The sequence below is a fragment of the Gopherus flavomarginatus genome, chromosome 12 (assembly GCF_025201925.1).
Source record: "Gopherus flavomarginatus isolate rGopFla2 chromosome 12, rGopFla2.mat.asm, whole genome shotgun sequence".
In the NCBI taxonomy this organism is placed as follows: Eukaryota; Metazoa; Chordata; order Testudines; family Testudinidae; genus Gopherus; species Gopherus flavomarginatus.
In genome coordinates this window covers 6,855,396-6,878,471 of record NC_066628.1, presented here as the reverse complement: position 1 = coordinate 6,878,471, position 23,076 = coordinate 6,855,396, and the positions used below count along the sequence as shown (strand labels likewise).

Sequence of the window (23,076 nt, the reverse complement as noted above, 5' to 3'; positions counted from 1 at the left end):
CTTCTGACCTATGAGTCTATAAGTCTATGAGAGACATGCTTACAGAGGAAGTGGAAGACAAGCAATGGCTTCTGAAAGGTAATTGGATACCGCACCTTTCTTAAACACATTCACATACTTTATAACTTGAACTATATTAAAGGTTTTCATGTACAAAGTGGCGGCATTGACAGTATTAAAGCAGAGAAAAAGGAAACTGTATTACCATGCATGTAATACGTGCTAATATTTTTTTCCTAGTAAAATTGGTAATGACCAGCAAACACACAGAGAGACTGGAGGCCAAAAGTGAGAAACATAAAATTGTATGGCTCTTCATTTCATTGCCTGAAACCAAGAAGCTGGATAAGTGATGAGGTACATTTAAGTACCAGTAAACATGTATTTGTTGATGTGATTGACTACTCAAATACCATCGTAATTGTGCTTTTCTTCCATCGTGTGTTGTAGGTTATTGATGCATTTTTGAGCTGTGTAGTTGAGAAAGCAGATGGAAAGGTAGGCTAGTTACTGTGATACATGACACAATACACTGATGCACTAAGTAAACAATCACGGGAATATGTGGCACAACATATTTAAGTCCAAATGCCCTTGAAATATCAACAGACACCTGAAATTTCAACATTTCTGTGTATATACTGCTGCCAAACATTTACTAAAATGTATTTGGAGGTGCATATCGGACATACAATAGAGGGCCACGTTAGTTCTGCTGTACAGTTCAGTGGGTCCATTAATTGAACACAAGTATGCGAACAGCTTAGTCACTTTTTAAAGGAAGTAAGACAGAGCACATTGATTACAAATCATTTTGTTTTTATAGGAATCTCTTACATATATGTGTCTGATTTGTAACACTAAGGATCCGTTTCATGTCTGTCTATATTAAATTCATTATGTTCTTGACGTGCCACAATTATTAATGCATTAATAGCTTTGTTGACTGTCAATAGGTACAAGCCATCTCATCAGTAGTTTCCGCTGCCATTCTCTCAGGCAGAGCTACACAAATGAAAGTGAAGGTAAATGTTAAACACACTTTCCTACATAAAATGAAAAAAGAACAATTTCAGTCACTGAGTTAAACACAGTGTGACAGCAAATACAATGATATGTTTGATGTGGGGGAGTAGTCTAATAGTAATACATGTAATGAATTTGGGAAATACAATATAATGTATATCTCATGGTTTGCCTCACTGGAAACTATAATTACATTTCTAATTTCTTTTAAATAAAAACAGAGTGAATTACTTCAAAATGATATATTATTGCTTCCTTACCACACACCAGGTCATTGGGTTCTTGCGGTAAGATGTTTTGTATTGTGCTTCTGGATTATGGGCAATAAATGTGGCAATAAATAAGAGATTTGTAACACAACTATGGTAGTGGTGATATAATTTCCCGTGCTGCGGGTTTTCTGGGAGTTCAGTGCATGCAAAGGAAAGTGGAATGTGATTGTTAAAAATACATTGATACTGTCAATTTACATTGTTCATGTAACATGGAAGAATACATTCTGCAAAGAGTTGATTGATTTCACAATATGCTTATATGTTGTGTGTTACTGTTACATTACAAACAATATGTTAATTTCATACTGATTGTTGATGAATTACTAAAAATTTTTGGAAATAATCACATTACTAATACATTTTATGAATATATTTAAACTTACAGATAGCCTTGATGAAAAAAAAGGAATTGTTAATAATTGACCCCTTGTGTGATGAGATCAGATATGAAAGAACATGCCTGAGGAATTGGAGGTGATTTATTAGATACTTACTTTCACAGTGGACACTAACTGTTCCACTGAAATTTTTTTAAAGGGAATATTACAATAATGGGAATAATGTCTTTCTATTAGCTACAAATGAACATTGAAACAGCATGTACTTGTACTGAATGTGCTTAATAATGGACTTTGAGAGAACTTGTGTGATGTGACTCTGGGGACCGACTTCACAGAATGTGGACACACACAAAACAGTAGCATGTTGCATGATTGAGAATGTGTTATTATCAACATGGGGCACAGCAACTCAGGTGACACACTGTGTAAGTGTGTGACAATAATATGAAAACAAGTGTGTCTATATGTGAGCAATAAGTCATTTCAATGACTAAGTAAAAAGCGAGAGAATGGACTTTTATCTATGTCCAGAAACCAGAGTGGGAAAAAAAGGAAAGCAAAGCTCATTTATGCAGTCTGCTAATGTACTCTCTAACAATTTCAGAAACTTCATCAAACGATTAACTAGTAAATCCTCATCTGATTGGAACAGTAAAATTGTGCAGCATCCCAGACAAAGTGATGGCCACAACTGTGGACCACTCATCTTAAAGGTATTGAATACCAAATTGGCATTATTATTGGTTATGTATGTTTAATTATCCATGTTGAAAGTAAATGCCAGAGATTACCAGTGGGCACTGCACTGGTGTCCTTGCCAAGGTGGATGGGGGTGGGATTGTGACCACAAGAAGGGATGGATTCTCCAGTGGCAGGTGCGGTGCTGGGGGACCAGATTCTACCATCCAGCCCTTCCTGACAGCTGCTGTTGCAGTGGCCAGGAGCACCAGACCCTTGTAAATCACTGTAACCCAGAGCCCCTTTTGGTCCCCCACAGTAGGCAGCCCTGCCAGGAGCATTTAACAGTATTGCCGGACCCTATTTTAGGGCCGCAGATGCGGGGGTGATGGGATAAAGGGGGCAGTGCTGTTAAAGCATAAAGCACTGCCACATCGGACGTGTAACGTCAGCCATGTATGGTCTGGAACCAGTGGCCAATTCTAACCGGTACATTGGACCAGCCCACTGTCACCTATGGTAAGTATGAGGTTTATTCTAAATATCACTGTTTTTAGTTTGCAGAAATATATTTGCAGCACAAAGACATCAGTACGGTGGAAACAACACAGAAGGCTAATACTGCGTTTAGAAGACATATAGCAATTCTCCTAATGAAGGAGTCGGGTAATTACTTTCTACCATGTATTGTGGACTCACTAGGCACATGTGAGGATAACATGAAGAGTGGAATTTTGTCACATAATAGACAGTTATCTTAATACCCCTAAAGTGGGATATCTCGCAGGTTTGGTTCTGTACTGGTGACTATGAATCAATAATATATTTAAGTACACCAAAATTTTAATGGGGTGAATGATTGCTATTGATCGACCAGTTAAATGAAATTTGAATTTTTAGATACAGGTGTAGTAAAGTTAAAATCTGAAAAAAATATTCCAAAAAAAGGAAAACATGTGTTCAAACCATTGACTGGATTACAATATTGACAATTAATAAATCAAGATTAGCATTTTCAGTGTTGGTCATAACGTATTCATCATTTCGTAATGCTATATTTATTTTTAAGAAAACGTGGAGGACTACTGCATATACTGCAACCTTATCGACTGTGAAAAAGAAAGTGAGGATTGCACGATGGTAAGAAACATAGAATTACATGAGAAATATATGCCATAAACTGTGTAAGGATCATGATCCTTGTAAAAATTCCACAACATTAAACATTTTCTTCAGCCGATAGTTATATATTAGGTAATGTTCACATGTGGAAGGAATAGGATGAGTGAATGCAAAGTATGTATAACATAACTTCTGTGATTTCATTTCTTAATTGTTACTTATCAAAGGTCCAGTGTGATTCTTGCAAGAGGTGGGCACATATACCATGCGTTACAGAAGGAACCAATCAAGAAAAGCTGACATATGAGAAGAGTACAACTGCAAGACATGTCCATAGTTCACTTAATTACCAAAAAAAAAAAAAAAAAAAAGGCAAGAAAGAAAACCCATTGTTTAACTGCCTCTTGTTCAAAACATAATGCAACCCAAAGAAATATATTTCTACGTATACATTAGATTAAAATACATGTTTTTGATGTTAAATATAATTTTCTCTGTATTTCTGTCCATATATATAATGCAAACTATAACATTGTAAAAGTAATTTTAAAAAATGAAAGTGGTGTCATCATAGGCGTGCTCCATACCCCCAAACCTTACCTCCCTTTTCACGTATTCAGACACAAAAAAGCGAAAGAGCGTGCCTCGATCACCCAATAGGTCAATTTGGCACATCAGCCGGGAAGAAGCAGATCCTGAGTGTTTTCGACCACAGACTCCTTCCCTCCCGATTTGCAACCATCCCCGGACCAGTGACAGGTGCATAGGCAGCCATGTCATTGGAACAAAGCAAGGAGGAAGCCAGTGGAAACAATGAAAGGGGCCACTCTGGTTATCACCTTGGGGTCAGGGGTGTGCCCTGTAACCCCAAACCTTACTTCCTTTTATATGTATTCACACACAAAAAAGCAAAAGAGCGTGCCTCGAGCAGCCATGTCATTGGTACTAAACAAGGAGGAAGCCAGTGGAAACAATGAAAGGGGCCACTCTGGTTATCACCTTGGGGTCAGAGATGTGCCCTCTACCCCCAAACCTTACTTCCGTTTACACGCATTGACACACAAAAAAGCAAAAGAGCATGCCTTGATCACCCAATAGGTCAATTTGGCCCATTAGCCAGGAAGAAGCAGATCCTGAGTGTTTTCAACCACAGACTCCATCCCTCCCGATTTGCAACCATCCCCAGACCAGTGACAGGTGCATAGGCAGCCATGTCATTGGAACTAAGTAAGGAGGAAGCCAGTGGAAACAATGAAAGGGGCCACTCTGGTTATCACCTTGGGGTCAGGGGTGTGCCGTATACCCCCAAACCTTACTTCCCTTTACACGTATTCACACACAAAAAAGCGAAAGAGCGTGCCTCAATCACCCAATAGGTCAATTTGGCCCATTAGCCAGGAAGAAGCAGATCCTGAGTGTTTTCGACCACAGACTCCATCCCTCCCGATTTGCAACCATCCCCGAACCAGTGACAGGTGCATAGGCAGCCATGTCATTGGAACTAAGTAAGGAGGAAGCCAGTGGAAACAATGAAAGGGGCCACTCTGGTTATCACCTTGGGGTCAGGGGTGTGCCCTGTACCCCCAAACCTTACTTCCCTTTATCTGTATTCACACACAAAAAAGCGAAAGAGCGTGCCTCGAGCAGCCATGTCATTGGAACTAAAGAAGGAGGAAGCCAGTGGAAACAATGAGAGAGGCCACTCTGGTTATCACCTTGGGGTCAGGGGTGTGCCCTGTACCCCAAACCTTACTTCCCTTTACACGTTTTCAGACACAAAAAAGTGAAAGAGCGTGCCTCGATCACCCAATAGGTCAATTTGGCCCATTAGCCAGGAAGAAGCAGATCCTGAGTGTTTTCGATCACAGACTCCATCCCTCCCGATTTGCAACCATCCCCAGACCAGTGACAGGTGCATAGGCAGCCATGTCATTGGAACTAAGTAAGGAGGAAGCCAGTGGAAACAATGAAAGGGGCCACTCTGGTTATCACCTTGGGGTCAGGAGTGTGCCCTCTACCCCCAAATCTTACTTCCCTTTACACGTATTCACACACAAAAATGCGAAAGAGCATGCCTCGATCATCCAATAGATCAATTTGGCCCATTAGCCAGGAAGAAGCAGATCCTGAGTGTTTTCGACCACAGACTCCATTCCTCCCGATTTGCAACCCCATGGACCAGTGGAGGAAGCAGATCGTGAGTGTTTTCGACCACAACATCCATCCCTCCTGATTTGCAACCTCATGGACCAGGCAGCAGCAATTCCTGAGCAGGAGCACAGATGGTTTCCTTATGTGGCTGAAACTGAAGCTAGTTGGAAAACGGGAGGGTTGCTCAAAGTGATGTTACACCGGGCCGGAGCCCAGCGCTTGTTGGCCCCGAGCCGCCTCCCGGCCGCTCCTGGGTCCTAGAGATCAATAGGCTGCTGTGCAGCATCATTGGGCGCATGTTACCAGCACTGGGTGACTAGACAGCAAGTGTGAAAAATCAGGACAGGCCGGGGATGGGGGGTAATAGGCACCTATATAAGACAAAGCCCCAAATAGCGGGACTGTCCCTATACAATTGGGACATCTGGTCACCCAGCAGCACTGGTGCAAAAGTTGGAGCTGGCTGGGCTGGCTGAGCCGGGCTTGTGGTAGACAGAAGCAAAAGGAGGAAGAGAGGAAGTAAGGAGGGAAGGAAAATGATGGATGAGGGGAAGGGTGACAGCAGAAACCCACCCTCATATCCACCACGGTGCAGGGCCGGCCTCCAGGCCTTTTCCCTTGGCCCTTGCAGGCTCTTCATTCTGCACCCCCTTTGCCACTAATCCTTGCCCCCTTCTGCACCCTAACTCCTACACTGTGCCCCAACCCCTACATTTTGTCACCTTCACTCCAAACTTTCCACAGGGCCACCTTCACCTTAACCCCGGCACTTCCCTCCCACCTGCGCCCCCGACCCCAGCCCTGCTCTGCCCGTGTGCCTGCCACACTGCTGTCCTGTCCAGGTCCCCCCACCTCCTTATGCCCAGCAACCCTCATGCCCAGTGGCCTCCCACCCACAGACTCCCCACACTGCGCAGCACCCCCTCACAGCCCCCCACCCCACAACTGTCCAGCATGCCATATTCTCGAGGGCTTTCAGCACCAAAAAAATAAAAATTCTGTGCACAATACTTTAAAATTCAGTCCATTTTATTTGTCAATACCAGGGCTGTCCATTGCTACCCTGGGCCCCTACACAACTCCCCTGTGGGGGGCGAGGCAGACTTTGGTTTTGTTCACCCCAGCATGGCCACTGGGATGATCATGGGCTAAGCTTAAGAGCTTCCCCCGGTACTTAGTTGGAACCACCAACTGTTTTTGCGGCTGCCATTCTTCCCGAGTGTCCACCAGAAAGAATCTCCTTGTATAAAAGTCCTTGGTCTATAACAGATCGGGATCGATTAGAAGAGCTGAGAGGCGGTGGAGTGCTCCATGCCGCCGCCCAAGCTTTCTGAAGGCTGTCATCTGCTTCCTGCTCAGTCTGGAACTGTTCCCTTGAGGCTGGGGACACCAGTTCTTCCTCAGACTGGGGACTTGGGCTTGGTCCCTCTGGAAGCGATATAGGCGATGGGGTTTTTTCCGTTGCTGGTGAACCGCTCTCCGCTGGTGCACCTGAGGGTATTTCAGGCTCTGGCTGAGCCTTTTGGGTATGGCTGTCTGTTGCTTCTGCCAGTTCTGGCTCACTGGCGCCCTCTGGCGTTGAGTTTGAAGATGAGGTTGCAATTGCTGGTGCTGGTTGCTGTTCCAGTTCCGGGCCTGGGACTGGAGGTGCTGTGGCTGTTTCAGTGGTTGGCATGGAATCCGGGTCCATGACCTCTGTCTGGGTCTCTGGTAACACAGACAAAGCATCTGTGGACGGCTCAGGAACAGGAATGGTTCTGGAAGCTTGCCGGGTTTGGCTGCATGTAACCATTCCCACTCTCTTGGCCCGCTTCACCTGGTTGGCCAAGTCTTCCCCCAGTAGCATGGGGATGGAATAATTGTCATAGACTGCAAAAGGCCACATTCCTGACCAGCCTTTGTACTGGACAGGCAGTTCAGCTGTAGGCAAGTCTACAGCTTGTGACATGAAGGGGTAAATTGTCACTTGGGCCTTTGGGTTGATGAATTTGGGGTCGACGAAGGATTGGTGGATAGCTGGCACTTGTGCCCCCGTGTCTCTCCACGCAGTAACCTTCTTTCCGCCCACTCTCAAAGTTTCCCTTCGCTCCAAGGGTATTTGAGAGGCATCTGGGCCTAGGGATCTTTGGTGTGATGGTGGTGTAATGAACTGCACTCGGTTGGCGTTCTTTGGGCAGTTGGCCTTTATATATCCCAGTTCATTACACTTAAAGCATCTTCCAACTGACTGGTCACTGGGTCGAGGTGGGTTACTGGAGACTGGTGAGGTGGAAGAATAGGGTGTCTGTGGCTTTCCTTGGGTTGTAGGTGGGGTCATTGGTTGCCCTCGGTTGTAGGGTTTATTGTCGGTGTTCCCCCTGGGGTATTTGTTCCCTTTGACAGTAGCTTTCTTTCTTTCTACCACTTTCATCCATCTGGCTCCAATCTCCCCCGCCTTGGTGAGATTTTTGGGTTTTCCATCTTGTATGTACCGGGTTATGTCCTCAGGAACACCATCCAAGAACTGTTCCATTTGAATGAGGAGGTGCAGTTCTTCCAAGGATTTAACATTGTGTCCTGATATCCAGGCCTCATAATTCTTTCCAACGTAGTAGGCGTGTTTGGGAAATGACACATCTGGTTTCCACTTTTGGGTTCTGAAACGCCGACGGGCATGATCCGGGGTTATCCCCATTCTTAATCTGGCCTTGGTTTGAAAAAGTTTATAGTCGTTCATTTTCTCCTTACGCATTTCAGCCGCCACCTCTGCTAAAGGTCCACTGAGCTGTGACCTCAGCTCTACCATGTACTGGTCTTCAGGAATGCTATACCCAAGACAGGCTCTTTCAAAATTTTCTAAGAAGGCCTTGGTGTCATCACCTGCCTTGTAGGTGGGAAATTTCCTGTGCTGTGGAACAATCATTGGCGCAGGGTTGTTAGGATTGGCTGTGTTTTGTTGCTTAGCCTTTTCTAATTCCATGGCCTGTCGGTGGGTCTCCCTCTGGAGTTCTATCTGTCTTCTGTAGGCTGCCTCTTCTTCTTCTTGTTTCCTTCTGTAGGCCACCTCTTCTTCTTCTTCTTGTTTTCTTCTGTGGACCATCTCTTCTTCTTCTAGTTTTCTTTTGTGGGCTGCCTCTTTGGCTGCTTTTTCTCTTTTGTAGGCTGCCATTTTGATGTTTTCTTCCTTTTCTTTCAGCTCCACCTCTTTTTCTCTTTTTTCCAGTTGTCACCTGTGTTCTGCTTCTTTGATTTGTTCTTCTGCCTCCCTTTTTCCCTTGGAAGTCTTGGTTCCTGTTTTCTTGTGTTGGGGTGCCTTCCGGTGTTTATTGTCTGAACTGCAGGCTCTCTGTTGCCTCCTGGGGTCTGCCTAGCAACAGTGCCTTTTTCCCTTTCTTCCTCTAGCTAATCTTTTAAATGTAAAGTAAACCAGAAAAACCACTTTATTTGCATGTGTATTGTGCTGGGTACTTGACTCTCAATCGGAGTGCTAGTGTCTCACAAAAGACCCTTAATAGTTCCTTAATCGTTCCTTGCTTAATATGCAAGCTACTGCCAGGAGAGAAGAGAAAAAAATATTCTCTCTGGTTCCTTTTAAAACCAAACCCTCTCTGCTTAAAAGCCCCTAGCAGAGAAAAGAAAAATATAATATTCCTACTGGCTTCTGGATTCTATCTTTCCCACAACGCTGCACACCATGTCATAACATTTTTTCCCAGATCTGGACCTTAGCGTCCAAAATTGGGTGTTAGCATGAAAACCTCCAAGCTTAGGTACCAACTTGGACCTGGTATCGCTGCCACCAGCTAAGAATTATACAGTGCCTAGCTCACTGTGGTCTCCCCAAAACCTTCCCTGGGGGACCCCCAGACTCAGATGCCTTGAGTCTTACAACAAAGGGAAATAACTCCCTCCCCTTGTTTCCTTGTTTCTTCCTCCCAGGCTCCCCTCCCTGGACGATCCTAGGAGATTCCCTGCTTCCAGTCCTGGAAACACAAGTACCGAGAGAGCTAATCTCTCCCCCTCACCCAGAGGGTATGCAAAGTCAGGCTTAGTAAATCTAACACAAAGAGATTTTCCCCTTGACTTTTTCCTTCCACCAATTCCCTGGTGAGCTGCAGACTCAATTCCCTGGAGTCCCCACTAAAGAAAAACTCCAACAGGTCTTAAAAAGAAAGCTTTATATAAAAAAAGAAAGAAAAAGACATTAGAAATAGTCTCTGTAATATGATGACAATATACAGGGTCAATTGCTTAAAGGAAAAAAATGAATAAACAGCCTTATCCAAAAAGAATACAATTCAAAACATTCCAGTAACTACACACATGTAAATACAAAAGAAAACAATATAAACCTATTGTCTTACTATCCTTGTACTTACAACTTGGAAACAGAAGATTAGAAAGGCAGGAGATAGAAAAATCACTCTCAGAGCCGAGAGGGTCAGACCCAAGACAAAGGACAAAGAACTCACACCCAAAACTTCCCTCCACCCAGATTTGAAAAAGTCTTGTTTCCTGATTGGTCCTCTGGTCAGGTGTTTGGTTCCCTGTGTTAACTCTTTATAGGTAAAAGAACATCAACCCTTAGCTATCTGTTTATGACAGGGGGGAAGCCCCAGGCCTCCACAGGGGGGTTAGCTTGTGAGACAGGGAGGAACCACTCCCCAGCACTCACCGGGGGCACGGCTGAGGCCAGGTCTCTGTCCTTCTTGCCACCAGTGAGTGTAAGCCAGGCCCTGCTGCAGAGTCCTCAGGGGCACGGCTGGGGTGGAGCATGGGCAGGAAGAGTCGGGGTGGGGCAAAGCAAGGGTAGGGGCTTTGGGGAAGGGGTGAAGTGAGGGCAGGGCTGGGGCAGAGCAGGGACAGGGGCCCTGGGGAAGAGGCAGAGCAGGGGCTGGAGCAGCATGCAGCTGTGCAGGGCACCAGGAAATATGGTGCCTCAAACTTCCTGGTGCCCTACATAGCTGCCTACTTTGTGGATGGCCCCCTGGATCCTGGTCAGTATATACATGTGAAGGCTCCAGAATGGCAGTGGCAAGCATTGGCCCCTGCCTGCATGGAGGTGGGAGATCATCCTGCAGACTTCCCCCTCCCCTCCCCTCCTAGGAGAGAGACTTCGCAGTGACATACCTCTGTGTGCACATCAAAAAGCCACAGGGAAGCATTTCACAAGGTGCCTGGCATGTCAGCCAGGACCCAAAATAGCTGATACCAACGGCTGAGTCCAGCCCTCACCAGGCCCTTCCCTGCCAGGGCTCTAGGCCATCACCTGCCAAATGGCCTTTCATTCTCCCTAAAATGGAACATTTCCCTCCAGGTCTGAACAGCCCAGCTGTGCTTGGGGTGCGCCATGTAGTAAGAACAGGAATTCTCTTCAGGCACCAGCCTTTTCTTTCTGCCCTGATTCACACAGGGCTTGTCTACACCACGCCGAGTTTTAGCGACCAGGCTGTGTCCATACAGCCTGGTCGCTAAAAGCCGGCGTGTGTAAATGCTCTTTGTCGGCAAAATATTTCCAACCCCACAAGCGGCATTCGCGCTGCTGACAAAGCTGTGTTCACACTGCCACTTGCTGCGGCAAAACTTTTGTCTTTCGGACGGGGGAGGGGAGCTTTTTCAAGTACCCAGGAAAGACAAGAGCAATGTAACAGCGTAGACAAGCCCATACCTGGTTGCCCCACACGGCTCTGTGGGACTGTACTGGGTAACTCGGCACACGGTTTCAACAGTGCCGGTCAAGCCTCATTGGAAGAGTGGCTCTTGGTTAGGATGGTTTAAGGCAGGTTTTAAAGGTCTTTCCCATAGGTGAGGACGCACGTGCTGCATTCTGGAAGGGCCCTTTAAAGTCCCACCTAACTAGGGTGACCAGATGAGAGACATGAAATATCAGGAGGCAGGCAGGGTGGGGGTGTGCTGGCAGAGCAAAAAAAAAAAAAGCAAGAGCTGGCGGCAGAGGACAAACCAAAACCAAAACCAAAAGTGCCACCAGAGCACAGCACCCAAAGGCTGAGCATCCACCGGCAGCTCCACCCCCCACACCAGCTCCCCTCTGCTGCGCCTCCACCCCCCTGAGCTGGCTGCCGCGTCGTGCTTCTGCCCCCTCCCTCTAGCACTTGCGCCGCCATACAGCTGAATAGCGCAAGCCTGGAAGGGAGGGGTGAGGAGGGGGAGGAATGTGGCATCCTTGGGGAAGAGGTGGGGCCAGTGCGGCAATTTGGAGAAGGATCCAATGGCGCAGTGAGGAGGTAGAGCTGGGGGTGGGGAAAGGGCGTGAATTTGGGGAGTGAATCAATGGGGATGGAGGGGCTAGGGCGCGAGGGCAAAATATCGGGACAGTTTGTGTCCTGACCGATGATCAGCTGGGACGCGGGACAAACAAGTAAATATCAGGATAGTCTGATAATTTCGAGATGTCTGGTCACTTTACACTTGACTCTACGCTGTTTAGAACTCTCCCTCATTCAAACTGCTTCCAGCTGGAGAGACAGAGCTGCAGATACTTGGATCCTCAAGGAAAGAAATGTCCCTTTCCCTTAAATAAAAGTGTTCAGCTACTCCAACCTTCTTAAGAGTGAATCCACCTTCTTCCGCAGCTAAGAGGTCACTCCTTCCCTTGCATTCTGCAGCCCTGATTGATGCCTTTCTGCTCCAGGTACATCCATTGGCGCTGACTCTGTGGGTGCTCTGGGGCTGGGGCACTCGTGGGAAAAATTTGGTGGGTGCTGTGCATCCACTGGCAGCTCTCTGGCCCACCTCCTGACCCCAGCTCACCTCCACCTCTGCTCTGCCTCTGCCTCCTCCCCTGAGCGTCCTGTGGCTCCTCTTCTCCCCCACAGTCCCAGCGATTGCTGCCGCAAAACAGCTGTTTCACAGCTGGGAGGAGGGGGAGTGTGGTGCACTTGGGAAAGAAGTGGGGCTGGGGCATGGATTTGGGGAAGGAGTTCAATGGGGCAGGGAGGGGGCAGATGTTCAGTAGGGGTGGGTGGGGCAGTGGTGGAGTTGGGGTTGGGGCAGGGGAGTTGAGCACCTCCTAGGACCAGGAAAAGTGGTGCCTATGGGTACATTTCCCCATTTTCGTTTCAATTTCAGTTTCCTCTTGACACAGGCATTTTGTTAATCATAGACTATCAGGGTTGGAAGAGACCACAGGAGGTCATCTAGCCCAGCCCCCTGCTCAAAGCAGGACCAATCCCCAGACAAATTTTGGCCCCAAATTCCTAAATGACCCCCTCAACGTTTGAACTCACAACCTCGGGTTTAGCAGGTTAACGCTCAAAACACTGAGTTATCCCTCTCCACCCCTAAGCAGGAAAACCAAATGCCACCTTCTTCTATATTCCCTTAACTTTCCCTCCTCCCCAGCCAGGTTCTGTGTGTACCTCTCCTTCCTCCCAGCCCACATCTGCTGCTGATCCCTGCTGTGGAAGGGAGGGGAGGGAAACGGCCAAGGGGGATCCTCAGCATCTGGGCTTAAACTTCAGAGCACAGGGAGGCAGAGTGAAAAGGAGATTGCAGGGAGGTGCCTGCAGAGCAGCGGGCACAGGCGGGAGAGGTGCCGATGCAGAATGGGGCAGCTCGGAACAGCTGCTCCCTCTGGGGGCACCAGCCTGCTCCCCAGGAAGCCCCAGCACATTCCCTGCTAGCATCGGCCTCGATTCTGCTGGTGCCGGTGGGTGCTCGACCCTCCCTTACCCTGCCCCATTCCAACCCCTTCCCCAAAGTCCCCACCCCAACTCTACCCCCTTCCTGCCCCATTCCAGTGGTTCCCAACCTTTTGGTGGCCAGTAGCACAATCATGTTTTCAGAAGAGTGGGGCGGGCGCCAACAATTTTTCAAGCCTTATTTTGTATTTGTACATTAAATAATACAAAAAAAATCTTATTTAATATTATATAATATATAAATCCATAAGGTAATAAGGGTAATTTTACATGTAAAAGGTATTAATTAAATTATTCAGCAATTATTCTTTCACCTCACCATGTGAATGTGCTCTTTTTTATCTACCTCTAAGAAAAAATAAGGAGTTTTTACAAAAATCAATATCATAAACAGTTTTCATCTTATTTATTTTTTAAAAAAAGTAAAACACTGTTGAACTGCTGGTCGAAATATATTTATTATTCTTACTTTAACATAGAATGAAACCTGCAGCCCCGGAGTTCTCTGTCCTCGGCAAGCACAGTGACACGGTTTCTCTCCGGCTTAAGCCGCGGCCCTGCACGTGCCAGGGACTAAGAACACCAGCGCCCACAGCCTGCAGCCCCGGAGTTCTCTGTCCTCGACAGGGTGCCTGCCGTGGACAGAGAACACCGGCGCCCGCAGCCTGAAGCACCGGAGAAGCCAAAGAGAAGTCGCGGCCCCGCGCCTGCCGGGAACAGAGAACACCGGCGCATGCAGCCTGCAAGCACAGACTTCTCTGTGCCTGGCAGATATGGGGCCATGGCTTCTCTCTCCTACTGGGCATTAGACGGGCACAAAGAAATACCCTGGCGGGCATCATGCTGCCCACGGGCACCACGTTGGGGACCACTGCCCTATTCCAATCCCATCCCCAAATCCGTGTCCTGGCCCAAACTCTTCCCCGCATCCTCCCCTGAGCACGTCACATTCCCACTCCTCCCCACTCCTCCCCGAAGCTTTTACACCACGAAACAACTGTTTTGCAGCGGCAAGCGCTGAGACAGGAAGCAGAGATGCTGCGGGCTCAGGGCAGGAGGCGGAGCTGCCGGTGGGTTCACAGCACCCTCCAATATTTCTCAGTGGGAGCTCCAGCCCCAGAGCACCCATGGAAACAGCGCCAATGACTGTTAGCTCACCGAGTCAGACAAAGACACCGCCCCTGGCTCTTTTCCCATCCCATCCCAGCTCGCCCCAGCCATCCCTAGCCCAGTTCCTCCTCCTTCACTTCACAAAGTCCCATGCCCGGCTCTACCAAGCTCGGCTCCAACACCCACTGCCCAGTCTCCAGAGCCTGTTCCCTGCCTTGCTCAGCCCCACTGTTGGGCCTGACTCCCCCAGCCCTGCTCACTCACATGCTACAAACTTTTACTCCTGGCTCTGGCTGGTCTCTAGGCCCCCCCTGCCCCCGGCAGGGATGGACTCCCAGCAGGACGGCTTTAAAACTGTGTAAGAACTGGAGGAAATGGCACCCCTTGGAATCTGGCTTCCTACCCAAGACTGTCTCCTTGGGGATGCGGATGAAGGCCCAGGACAACAAGAGACTCCTCCTCCTCCTCCATATAATAAAGAGTTCCACATTAAAGGGTTCTATAATATCATAGACCTTCCAAAGAGAATGTGATCTGGCTGGTAGTCAGTATCCAATCCATCATTGCTCTGGATGGCTGCCAACACCACTGGTAATTTATTGTCCCAACCTTTGCCAGCGACATGCACCACTTTGCGAAGGGCTCGCTTGATAGTCTGATCCATCCTTTCTACTGTCCTGGACGACTGAGGATGGTGGGGGATAGGTAGTTGTTGCTTTACTTCTAAACCTTTTAATATTCATATAATTACTTTTCCTATGAAATGTGCTCCATCATCTGAACCAATTACTTTTGGAGTCCCATATCTACTAAACAGGACTTTCCACAACTTCTTGGCAGTGGTCTTTGCAGAATGATTCCTGGTGGAAATTGCCTCCACCCAACCACAAAAAGAATCTATTATCACTAATAAATACTGATTCCTTCTTTGGCTCTTAATATAATCAACCTGTATTCTAGTCCATAGCCCTACAAGTCTTTGGTGCCACAAGGGTCCCAAATTCGGTGGTCTTTTCCCATCTGCTGCATACCTTACACAGTTTTTAACCAAATTTTCTACGTCCTCTAGCACTTTAGGCCATATTCCAAAGTGTTTTTACCTTAAAAGAGAGTATTTTCTATTCCCCGGTGGGCCATAGACTGACACAGGTTAATGATCTCTTCTCTTTAAGGTTTTTCAGGTACCCACTTTTCCTCTCCTGTTTTCTTATTCACTGCAGAACCCCCTTTCATACTCCAGGTTCCCCAGCTGTAGGGTCAGCCTCCTGTTTTATGGAGCCCTGGACCCTTTAAATCACCACCCACATCCTGGGGCTTCCGGCTGCTGCTGCTGCTACCCTGGGGCTCTGACAGCAGGGCTCTGGCAGCGATTTAATGGGCCAGGAGCTCTGGCTGCCATTACTGCAGCACAGCCCTGGGCCGTTTACATCACTGCCCGAGCCCCGGGGCTTCCGGCCGCTGCCGCAGCTCCTGCCGTGATTTAAAGAGCCTGGGTCTCCCAGCCACTGCTACCACAGCAAGAGTACTGGGCCCTTTAAATCTCAATGTAAAGGGCCCAGGGATTTAAAGACGCCACCAAATACAGTTCAGGCCCCTCCCCCTGCTCAGGACTCTGGCATATCGCTAAGTCCTTTAAGTGACTTTCACTCCTGACCATTGGGGAGGAAACAGATGCGTGGGGGAAAGGCTGGCAGCAGAACCTCAAGTCTCACATCTCAGGGGCATTTCAGCATTTAGCCGAAGCAGTTGAGGATGTCAGCTGGTTCCTCTTCTCTGCTTTGCCCTGCTCAGCTTCCCTTTCAGGATCAGGATGATGAAAGCCCAGCGGTGCCATGTGGGTCCCAGGAGACAGCGAGTGTGAGACATACCCCACGGTACAATCTGGACTGTTGAACTGCTTAATTCTCCATCCCAGGGCATGTTTTACACTGCTTCCCAGGGTGAATAAAAATCAATGACATTAAAAAAAAATCAAAAAAATTAGATTTCTGTTATTTAAATTGGATTTTTTTTCCTCAAAAACCATTTTATCTAAAGATAGTTGTAACTGAGCTATAATGTATCTTAAAGACATCTTATCATGGAATAGGGATTGGAAATTCTAATTCTATAGTATGAGACAATACACACGTCTTGTTTAAGAAAAGATTTGTCAATGAGTTCCAACAGTTCATACATTAACGACCCAGTCTTATGGAGATCCACAGGCTTCTGTAAAGACTGCTTAGGTTAATCTTTCTAGCTACCCAATGGGACTCAGTGCTCAGTCTAGAAGATACCATCAGAGATGCTTAGCTTTCCAGTTCTCAAACTGTGGCTTTGTCTTTTCAGAGGTAACATGTCTGTTAACAGCAAAAATGTTTTAAAATAAATTAATATACAGAGGGGAGAAATAAAAGACCTCACCTCTATTGTCCCTTTGCAAATTTGGGTACTGTTGGGGGCTTGAACCCAGACGGTGAGGTTTGTTGTCTGACTGCGAGAGAGACAGGCAACACCAGCAAGGTCTGATCAAAAGCTCTTCATTGAAGAGTGCACACAACAATAGAGAGCAGCTCGTCTCCAGAGAGAACCAGCTTCCAGAGAGAACCAGAGAGAACCACCGAGCAAACCGCAGGCAAGGAGACCTGCTTGTTCAGGGAACGCGAGAGCAAAGCAGGGAAGGAGAGTAGCTTGATTACCAGTACAATCTACTACAGGGATTACTAGCCATTATTAACTTACCATTTTCTCCGGGCACGGTCTGTGTGCTCCCCTGACCTGCGTCTGAGCAGAACTCTCTGTCCTCAGCCACAAGCAATAAGTATTAAAGGAATCCTAAGGTGACCTTGTGGTAAAGTAAAATGTTCAAGGTTCGGTAACAGGCACAGGTCAGTGAGGAGAAAGACTGTATGCATGGTTGTGTGAAATGTGTCTCTTATGATTCTTTTATCACTCTTTCCAAACCCCACCCCCCCACACACAGCTGCACATTTCTCCAGCCTCCCTCTCGCTTCTCATCTACGTGGGGGGGGTATCATAAGAAGACTGAGGAAAAGGAGGACGCGTGAGGACATGTTCAGCGAAATTATGGCAGTAACCCGTACAGATAGAGCTCTGCAGGGAGACTGGAAGCAACTGGTCGCAAAGTACAGGGAGGCTGCCAGTCAACGCGAAGACAGGAGGGACGCCAAAAATGATGTCAGGTGGCAGGAAGATCAGCGCTGGCGAGCAGCAACTCTGGATCTTCTTCGTGATCAGACTGACATCCTCCGCGATATGCTGCAAGAGCTCCGTGGTTTCAGAATGCCCCTACAGCCCGTGTATAACCTCCCTCAGTACTCACCCTGTCCCACACCTTCCAGAACCAGGCGTGTAAGAACGCGTGGGGGAAGGCTCTCTGCACCAGCCCCCTCCACTGCTGCGGACACTCCAACCAGAAGGCTTTCATTAGATTGAAAAGCCCTTTGTGTCCTGTTTTTTCCCTCCTCTAATGATCCAAACTTCTCCCATGGCACCTTTGCCTATTCTTACTCTCAGGTCATGCTATTAAGGCAGTGTGACTGTAGTTTGGTAATGAACTAAAGCAAGCAGCTTTGGAAAGCTGCACGGAAGCTAGTTATCAGCATCAGGATTTGACAATTGGGGATATGGGTAATAAAGGGAAAACAAAGAAAGCAGCCATACCGTAACCTGGTCCATGAGAATTCTTTTTCTGTCTTCTCTGATGCACTTTCTTCTTTCAAACCTCCCTCCCCCTTCCTCCAAACCTCCCTCGCTCCGTCCCCCATAGAACGCTGAGTTATGAAATTTCATGCACAGTATTGTAACAACAAGCATGATGCTTGATTGATGAAAGGGTCTGATTTTAAATAAAGAACACAATTCTTGTAACAAATAGTAGTAACTTTATTTTCAATAAAAAAGCAGTTAAGGAAGGTTGCAGGTACTGTGCCTAGCAGCAGACGGAAGCAGCTAATGGTGGAGGTAGGTAATAATTGGGAAATACAGAATTATATGTTTTCCAATGGACAGCTCTCGCAAGTAACCTAAGCAAGCAATTGAGGAATGCTGCAGGCAAAGTATCTTGCAGCAGCAACACTGCATAGACGGGGAGGGCAGCAATCAATTGAAAGGAAAATCAGCATTCAAACTGTACCCTGGCCCATGAGGAAGCTACTTTTCAGTGCTTCTCTGATGCGCACAGCATCCTGGTGAGATCTTCTAATTGCCCTGGTGTCCGGCTGCGCATAATCAGCGGCCAGGTGGTTTACCTCAGTCTCCCACCCCGCTATAAAGGCCTCCCCCTTGCTCTCACAGAGATTGTGGAGCACACAGCAAGCAGCAATGACAAAGGGGATATTGGTTTGGCTAAGATCTGAGCGAGTAAGAAGCGTTCGCCATCTCGCCTTAAGCCTGCCAAATGCACATTCTACCACCATTCTGCACTTGCTCAGCCTGTAATTAAACAACTCCTGAGCACTGTCAAGGCTGCCTGTGTATGGCTTCATTAGCCAGGGCATCAAGGGGTAGGCTGGGTCCCCAAGGATAACTATAGGCATTTGGACATCTCCAACTGTTATTCTCTGATCAGGGAAGTAGGTCCCTTGCTGCAGCCGTTTAAACAGTGTAGTGCTCCTGAAGACACGTGCGTCGTGAACCCTTCCTGGCCATCCCACGTGGATGTTGGTGAAACGTCCCTTGTGATCCACCAGGGCTTGCAGAACCATCGAAAAGTACCCCTTGCGGTTAATGTACTGGGCACCCTGGTGTTCCGGTGCCAAAATAGGTATGTGGGTTCCATCTATGGCCCCCCCACAGTTAGGGAATCCCATTGCAGCAAAGCCATCCACAATGGCCTGCACGTTTCCCAGAGTCACAACCTTTCGAAGCAGCAGCTTAATGATTGCTTTGGATACTTCCAGCACAGCAGCCCCCACAGTAGATTTGCCCACTCCAAATTGATTCCCGACTGACCGGTAGCTGTCTGGCGTTGCAAGCTTCCATATGGCTATTGCCACTCGCTTTTCCACTGTGAGGGCTGGTCTCATCCTGGTATTATGCCGCTTCAGGACAGGAGAAAGCGAGTCACAAAGTTCAAAGAAAGTGCTCTTACGCATGCGAAAGTTCCGCAGCCACTGCGAATCGTCCCACACCTGCAGGACTATGCGGTCCCACCAGTCAGTGCTTGTTTCCCGTGCCCAAAAGCGGCGCGGAATGGGTAGAACCTCACCCATAACCGTCAGGAGCTCCAACGTGCAGGGGCCCGGGGAGTCAGAAAACTCGTTCTCCAGTTCGTCATCGCTGTCGTCCCCGCATTCAAGCATTCTCTCTTGCATTTCTGCATCATGGGTCAGCAGTGATAGAACGAGAATGCGTGAATTATTTACAGCATTCGCGATCAAGGACAAGAGCAGACCTGGATCCATGCTTGCTGCAAAATGGCGTTTCCCTCACTGCAGCCAGTAAAAACAGCGCGAACTGACTGTGTGCCGTTTACAGGAAGGGGGGGGGGGGGCTGTACCCAGAACCACCCAGGACGGGGACTTTGATCCCATCATGCACTGGGCTAGTAACCCATAATTCCAAAGGGCAGGGACCCGTGCAGGAACTGTGGGATAGGTACCCAGAGTGCAACGCTCAGGGAAAAGATGGACGCCAGGGAACATGGACGCTCAACATCGATGTAAGTAGCCCTAGTGTGGACGCGCAAAATCGATTTTATAAAGCCTGCTTTATAAAATCGATTTTAATAAAATCGATTTTACCCTGTAGTGTGGACGTGGGCTTAGTATGAGCCTATATAGACAGTTCCGTCGTGTCCTAGATTATTCACCTGAGCAACCCACCTCCTTCTTCTAACAACTAGAAACTAGACACCTTTAGTATACCTGCATGCCTATTTCCCTATGTTTTACAGCATCAGGTGATTAATAATATCTTAACAAGCACTAAAAGTTAGGAATGTAGGGGAGTTAAGGGCAGACAGAGAACAACCAGGGAGTGAAAGTAAGGAGGCTGGGAGACTGGGGTTACTTATTAGTTCTTCAAACAAACTGTTCCTAACACAGCACAGCTGGTACTATGCCGGGAATGCAGCCTCTCCCTTATCTCACTTTTTCCCAACGCTTTGTGAGACATGCTGCTTCTCAGAATTTTTCCACTCAAGGATTTCCCAGAAACCTCTGTTAGCCTGACTCTGGTCAGGTTGGCATACCTGGTTTTGTCCGCTATATCTTTCTTCAGGCCTAACAGGTACACAGGGTCAATCCCTTACCTCTCTCAAAAAGTGCAAAGTTTCAAAAAGTTGGATGAATAGAAGACTTCTGGAGGTGTGATAGATCTGGACAGGGAGAAGAAGTCTGGAGAGACATGTGAGAAGCAAGGGACATCTGCTTTTCTGTTAAAATATTATATGTTTGCTGTTGAAGAAAAAAAATCCAGAATACTTAACATTGTTATTTTAGCTTGACGTCTGTAGTATGTAAGGTCTTGGAAAAAATTTTAAGGGAGAAAGTAGTTAAGGACATAGAGGTCAATGGTAATTGTGACGAATTGCAACACGGATTTACTAAAGGTAGATCATGCCAAACCAATCTGATCTCCTTCTTTGAGAAGGTGACGGATTACTTAGATAAAGGAAATGCGGTAGATATAATTTACCTAGATTTCAGTAAGGCGTTCGACACGGTTCCGCACACGGAGCTGTTAGTTAAATTGGAAAAGATAGGAGTGAATATGAAAGTTGTAAGGCGGATAAGGAACTGGTTAAAGGGGAGACTCCAGAGGGTCGTATTGAAAGGTGAACTGTCGGGCTGGAAGGAGGTCACCAGTGGAGTCCCTCAAGGATTGGTTTTGGGACCGATCTTATTTAACCTTTTTATTACTGACCTTGGCACAAAGAGCGGGAATGTGCTAATAAAGTTTGCGGATGACACGAAGCTGGGGGGTATTGCTAACACGGAGAAGGACAGGGATACTGTTCAGGAAGATCTGAACCACCTTGTAAACTGGAGTAATAGAAATAGGATGAAATACAACAGTGAAAAGTGCAAGGTCATGCATTTAGGAATTAATAATAAGAATTTTGGATATACGTTGGGGGCGCATCAGTTGGAAGCGACGGAGGAGGAGAAGGACCTTGGGGTACTGGTTGATAGCAGGAGGACTATGAGTCGCCAATGTGATACGGCTGTTAAAAAAGCAAATGCGATTTTGGGATGCATCAGGCGGGGTATTTCCTGCAAGGATAAGGAGGTGTTAGTACCGTTATATAAGGCGTTGGTGAGACCCCATCTGGAATACTGTGCGCAGTTCTGGTGTCCCATGTTCAAGAAGGATGAATTCAAACTGGAACAGGTTCAGAGACGGGCTACAAGGATGATCCAAGGAATGGAAAAACTGCCTTATGAAAGGAGATTCAAAGAGCTTGGCTTGTTTAGCCTGGCCAAAAGAAGGCTGAGGGGGGATATGCTCGCTCTATATAAATATATCAAGGGGGTTAACGTTAGGGAGGGAGAGGAATTATTTAAGTTTAGTACTAATGTAGACACGAGGACGAATGGGTATAAACTGGATATTAGGAAGTTTAGACTTGAAATTAGACGAAGGTTTCTGACCATTAGGGAAGTGAAGTTCTGGAATAGCCTTCCGAGGGAAGTAGCAGGGGCAAAAGACTTTCCTGGCTTTAAGACAAAGCTTGATAAGTATATGGAGGGGATGTTATGATAGGATCGTTAATTTGGGCAATTGATCTTGAATTACCACCAGACAGGTCTGCTCAAAGGTCTGCGGGGAGATGTTGGATGCGATGGGTACTGAGTTGCTGCAGAGAATTCCTTCTTGGGTGCTAGCTGGTGACTCTTGCCCACATGCTCAGGGTTTAGCAGATCGCCATATTTGGGGTCGGGAAGGAATTTTCCTCCAGGGCGGATTGGCAGGCGCCCTGGAGGTTTTTCGCCTTCCCCTGCAGCGTGGGGCATGGGTCACTTGCTGGTGGTTTCTCTGCAGCTTGAGGTCTTCAAACCATTTTTGAGGATTTCAATAACTCGGTCCTGGGATAGGGGTTGTTATAAAAATGGATGGGTGGGGTTCTGTGGCCTGCCTTGTGCAGGAGGTCAGACTAGATGATCAGATTGGTCCCTTCTGACCTATGAGTCTATGAGTCTATAAATAAAACAATTTAAATGTCTGTCTGGTGATGTTCTCCTCCTAATACAACATGGCACGAATGAAATAACCAAACAATGAAATAACCAAATGAAATTAAATAATCAAACATTCATTGTCTGATATAGCTGGAAAACTCATCTGAAAAGTTTTCAAAATAAATCACCGTTTAAAAATGTATAGTGCGTACCTTCCAAAAATTAATCCTACATCTATCTTTGCATTGTGAAGAATATGTACTGAGGCTATAACAACCAACAAGAATATATTTTTATGCAGAAACTCATGATTAAATCGAGTCTTCTTGACTAGTGGTTTAAATCAAATCCACCCTGCTGCTTCCCTGTGTGAACAAAAAACCCCTCCACGCTCTGCTCACACACAGCCACCAGCCTTCAAAGTCACTCCTGGCTGCACTATACTGAGTGTGACTAGCCAGATACTCAGGAACTTACCAAACAACACAGCGACATCACCCAGTTTTCAACTCCCAGCCTTGCACGCCGGGAATGTTCATCTTGGACAGCTCAGTCTGGTCACTGCGTTGGACAAACTCAGTCATTAGTGGGTCACCCCCACAAAGGG

At 47.0% G+C, this 23,076-nt stretch overlaps 1 protein-coding gene and 2 long non-coding RNA genes across 6 annotated transcripts in view; 2 read left to right on the top strand and 1 right to left on the bottom strand.

The window, feature by feature from the left end:
• Positions 1-23,076, bottom strand: part of LOC127033350 (zinc finger protein 251-like) — a 62,730-nt gene that overhangs the window by 23,020 nt on the left and 16,634 nt on the right. The window contains exon 5 of one of the 3 annotated variants that reach the window (XR_007769060.1): positions 20,600-20,744. Coding sequence is in view for 2 of the 3 variants with exons in the window: in XM_050921382.1 (XP_050777339.1) it covers positions 22,964-23,030 (67 nt within the window). In the remaining variant the exon portion in view is untranslated. Of the gene's footprint in view, positions 1-20,599; positions 20,745-22,947; positions 23,031-23,076 lie in introns of those variants that run through there. The other 2 variants (XM_050921383.1, XM_050921382.1) reach the window with 2 other exon arrangements.
• Positions 33-1,577, top strand: LOC127033385 (uncharacterized). Of its 2 annotated transcripts, XR_007769073.1 has the most exons (5): positions 33-78; positions 241-357; positions 451-498; positions 957-1,025; positions 1,248-1,577. It is a non-coding gene; the product is annotated as an uncharacterized LOC127033385 (long non-coding RNA). The 2 variants fall into 2 exon arrangements; XR_007769072.1 differs by lacking the exons at positions 957-1,025; positions 1,248-1,577 and having other exon boundaries at positions 451-947.
• Positions 3,952-5,651, top strand: LOC127033389 (uncharacterized). The gene is made up of 3 exons (XR_007769079.1): positions 3,952-4,102; positions 4,541-5,255; positions 5,534-5,651. It is a non-coding gene; the product is annotated as an uncharacterized LOC127033389 (long non-coding RNA).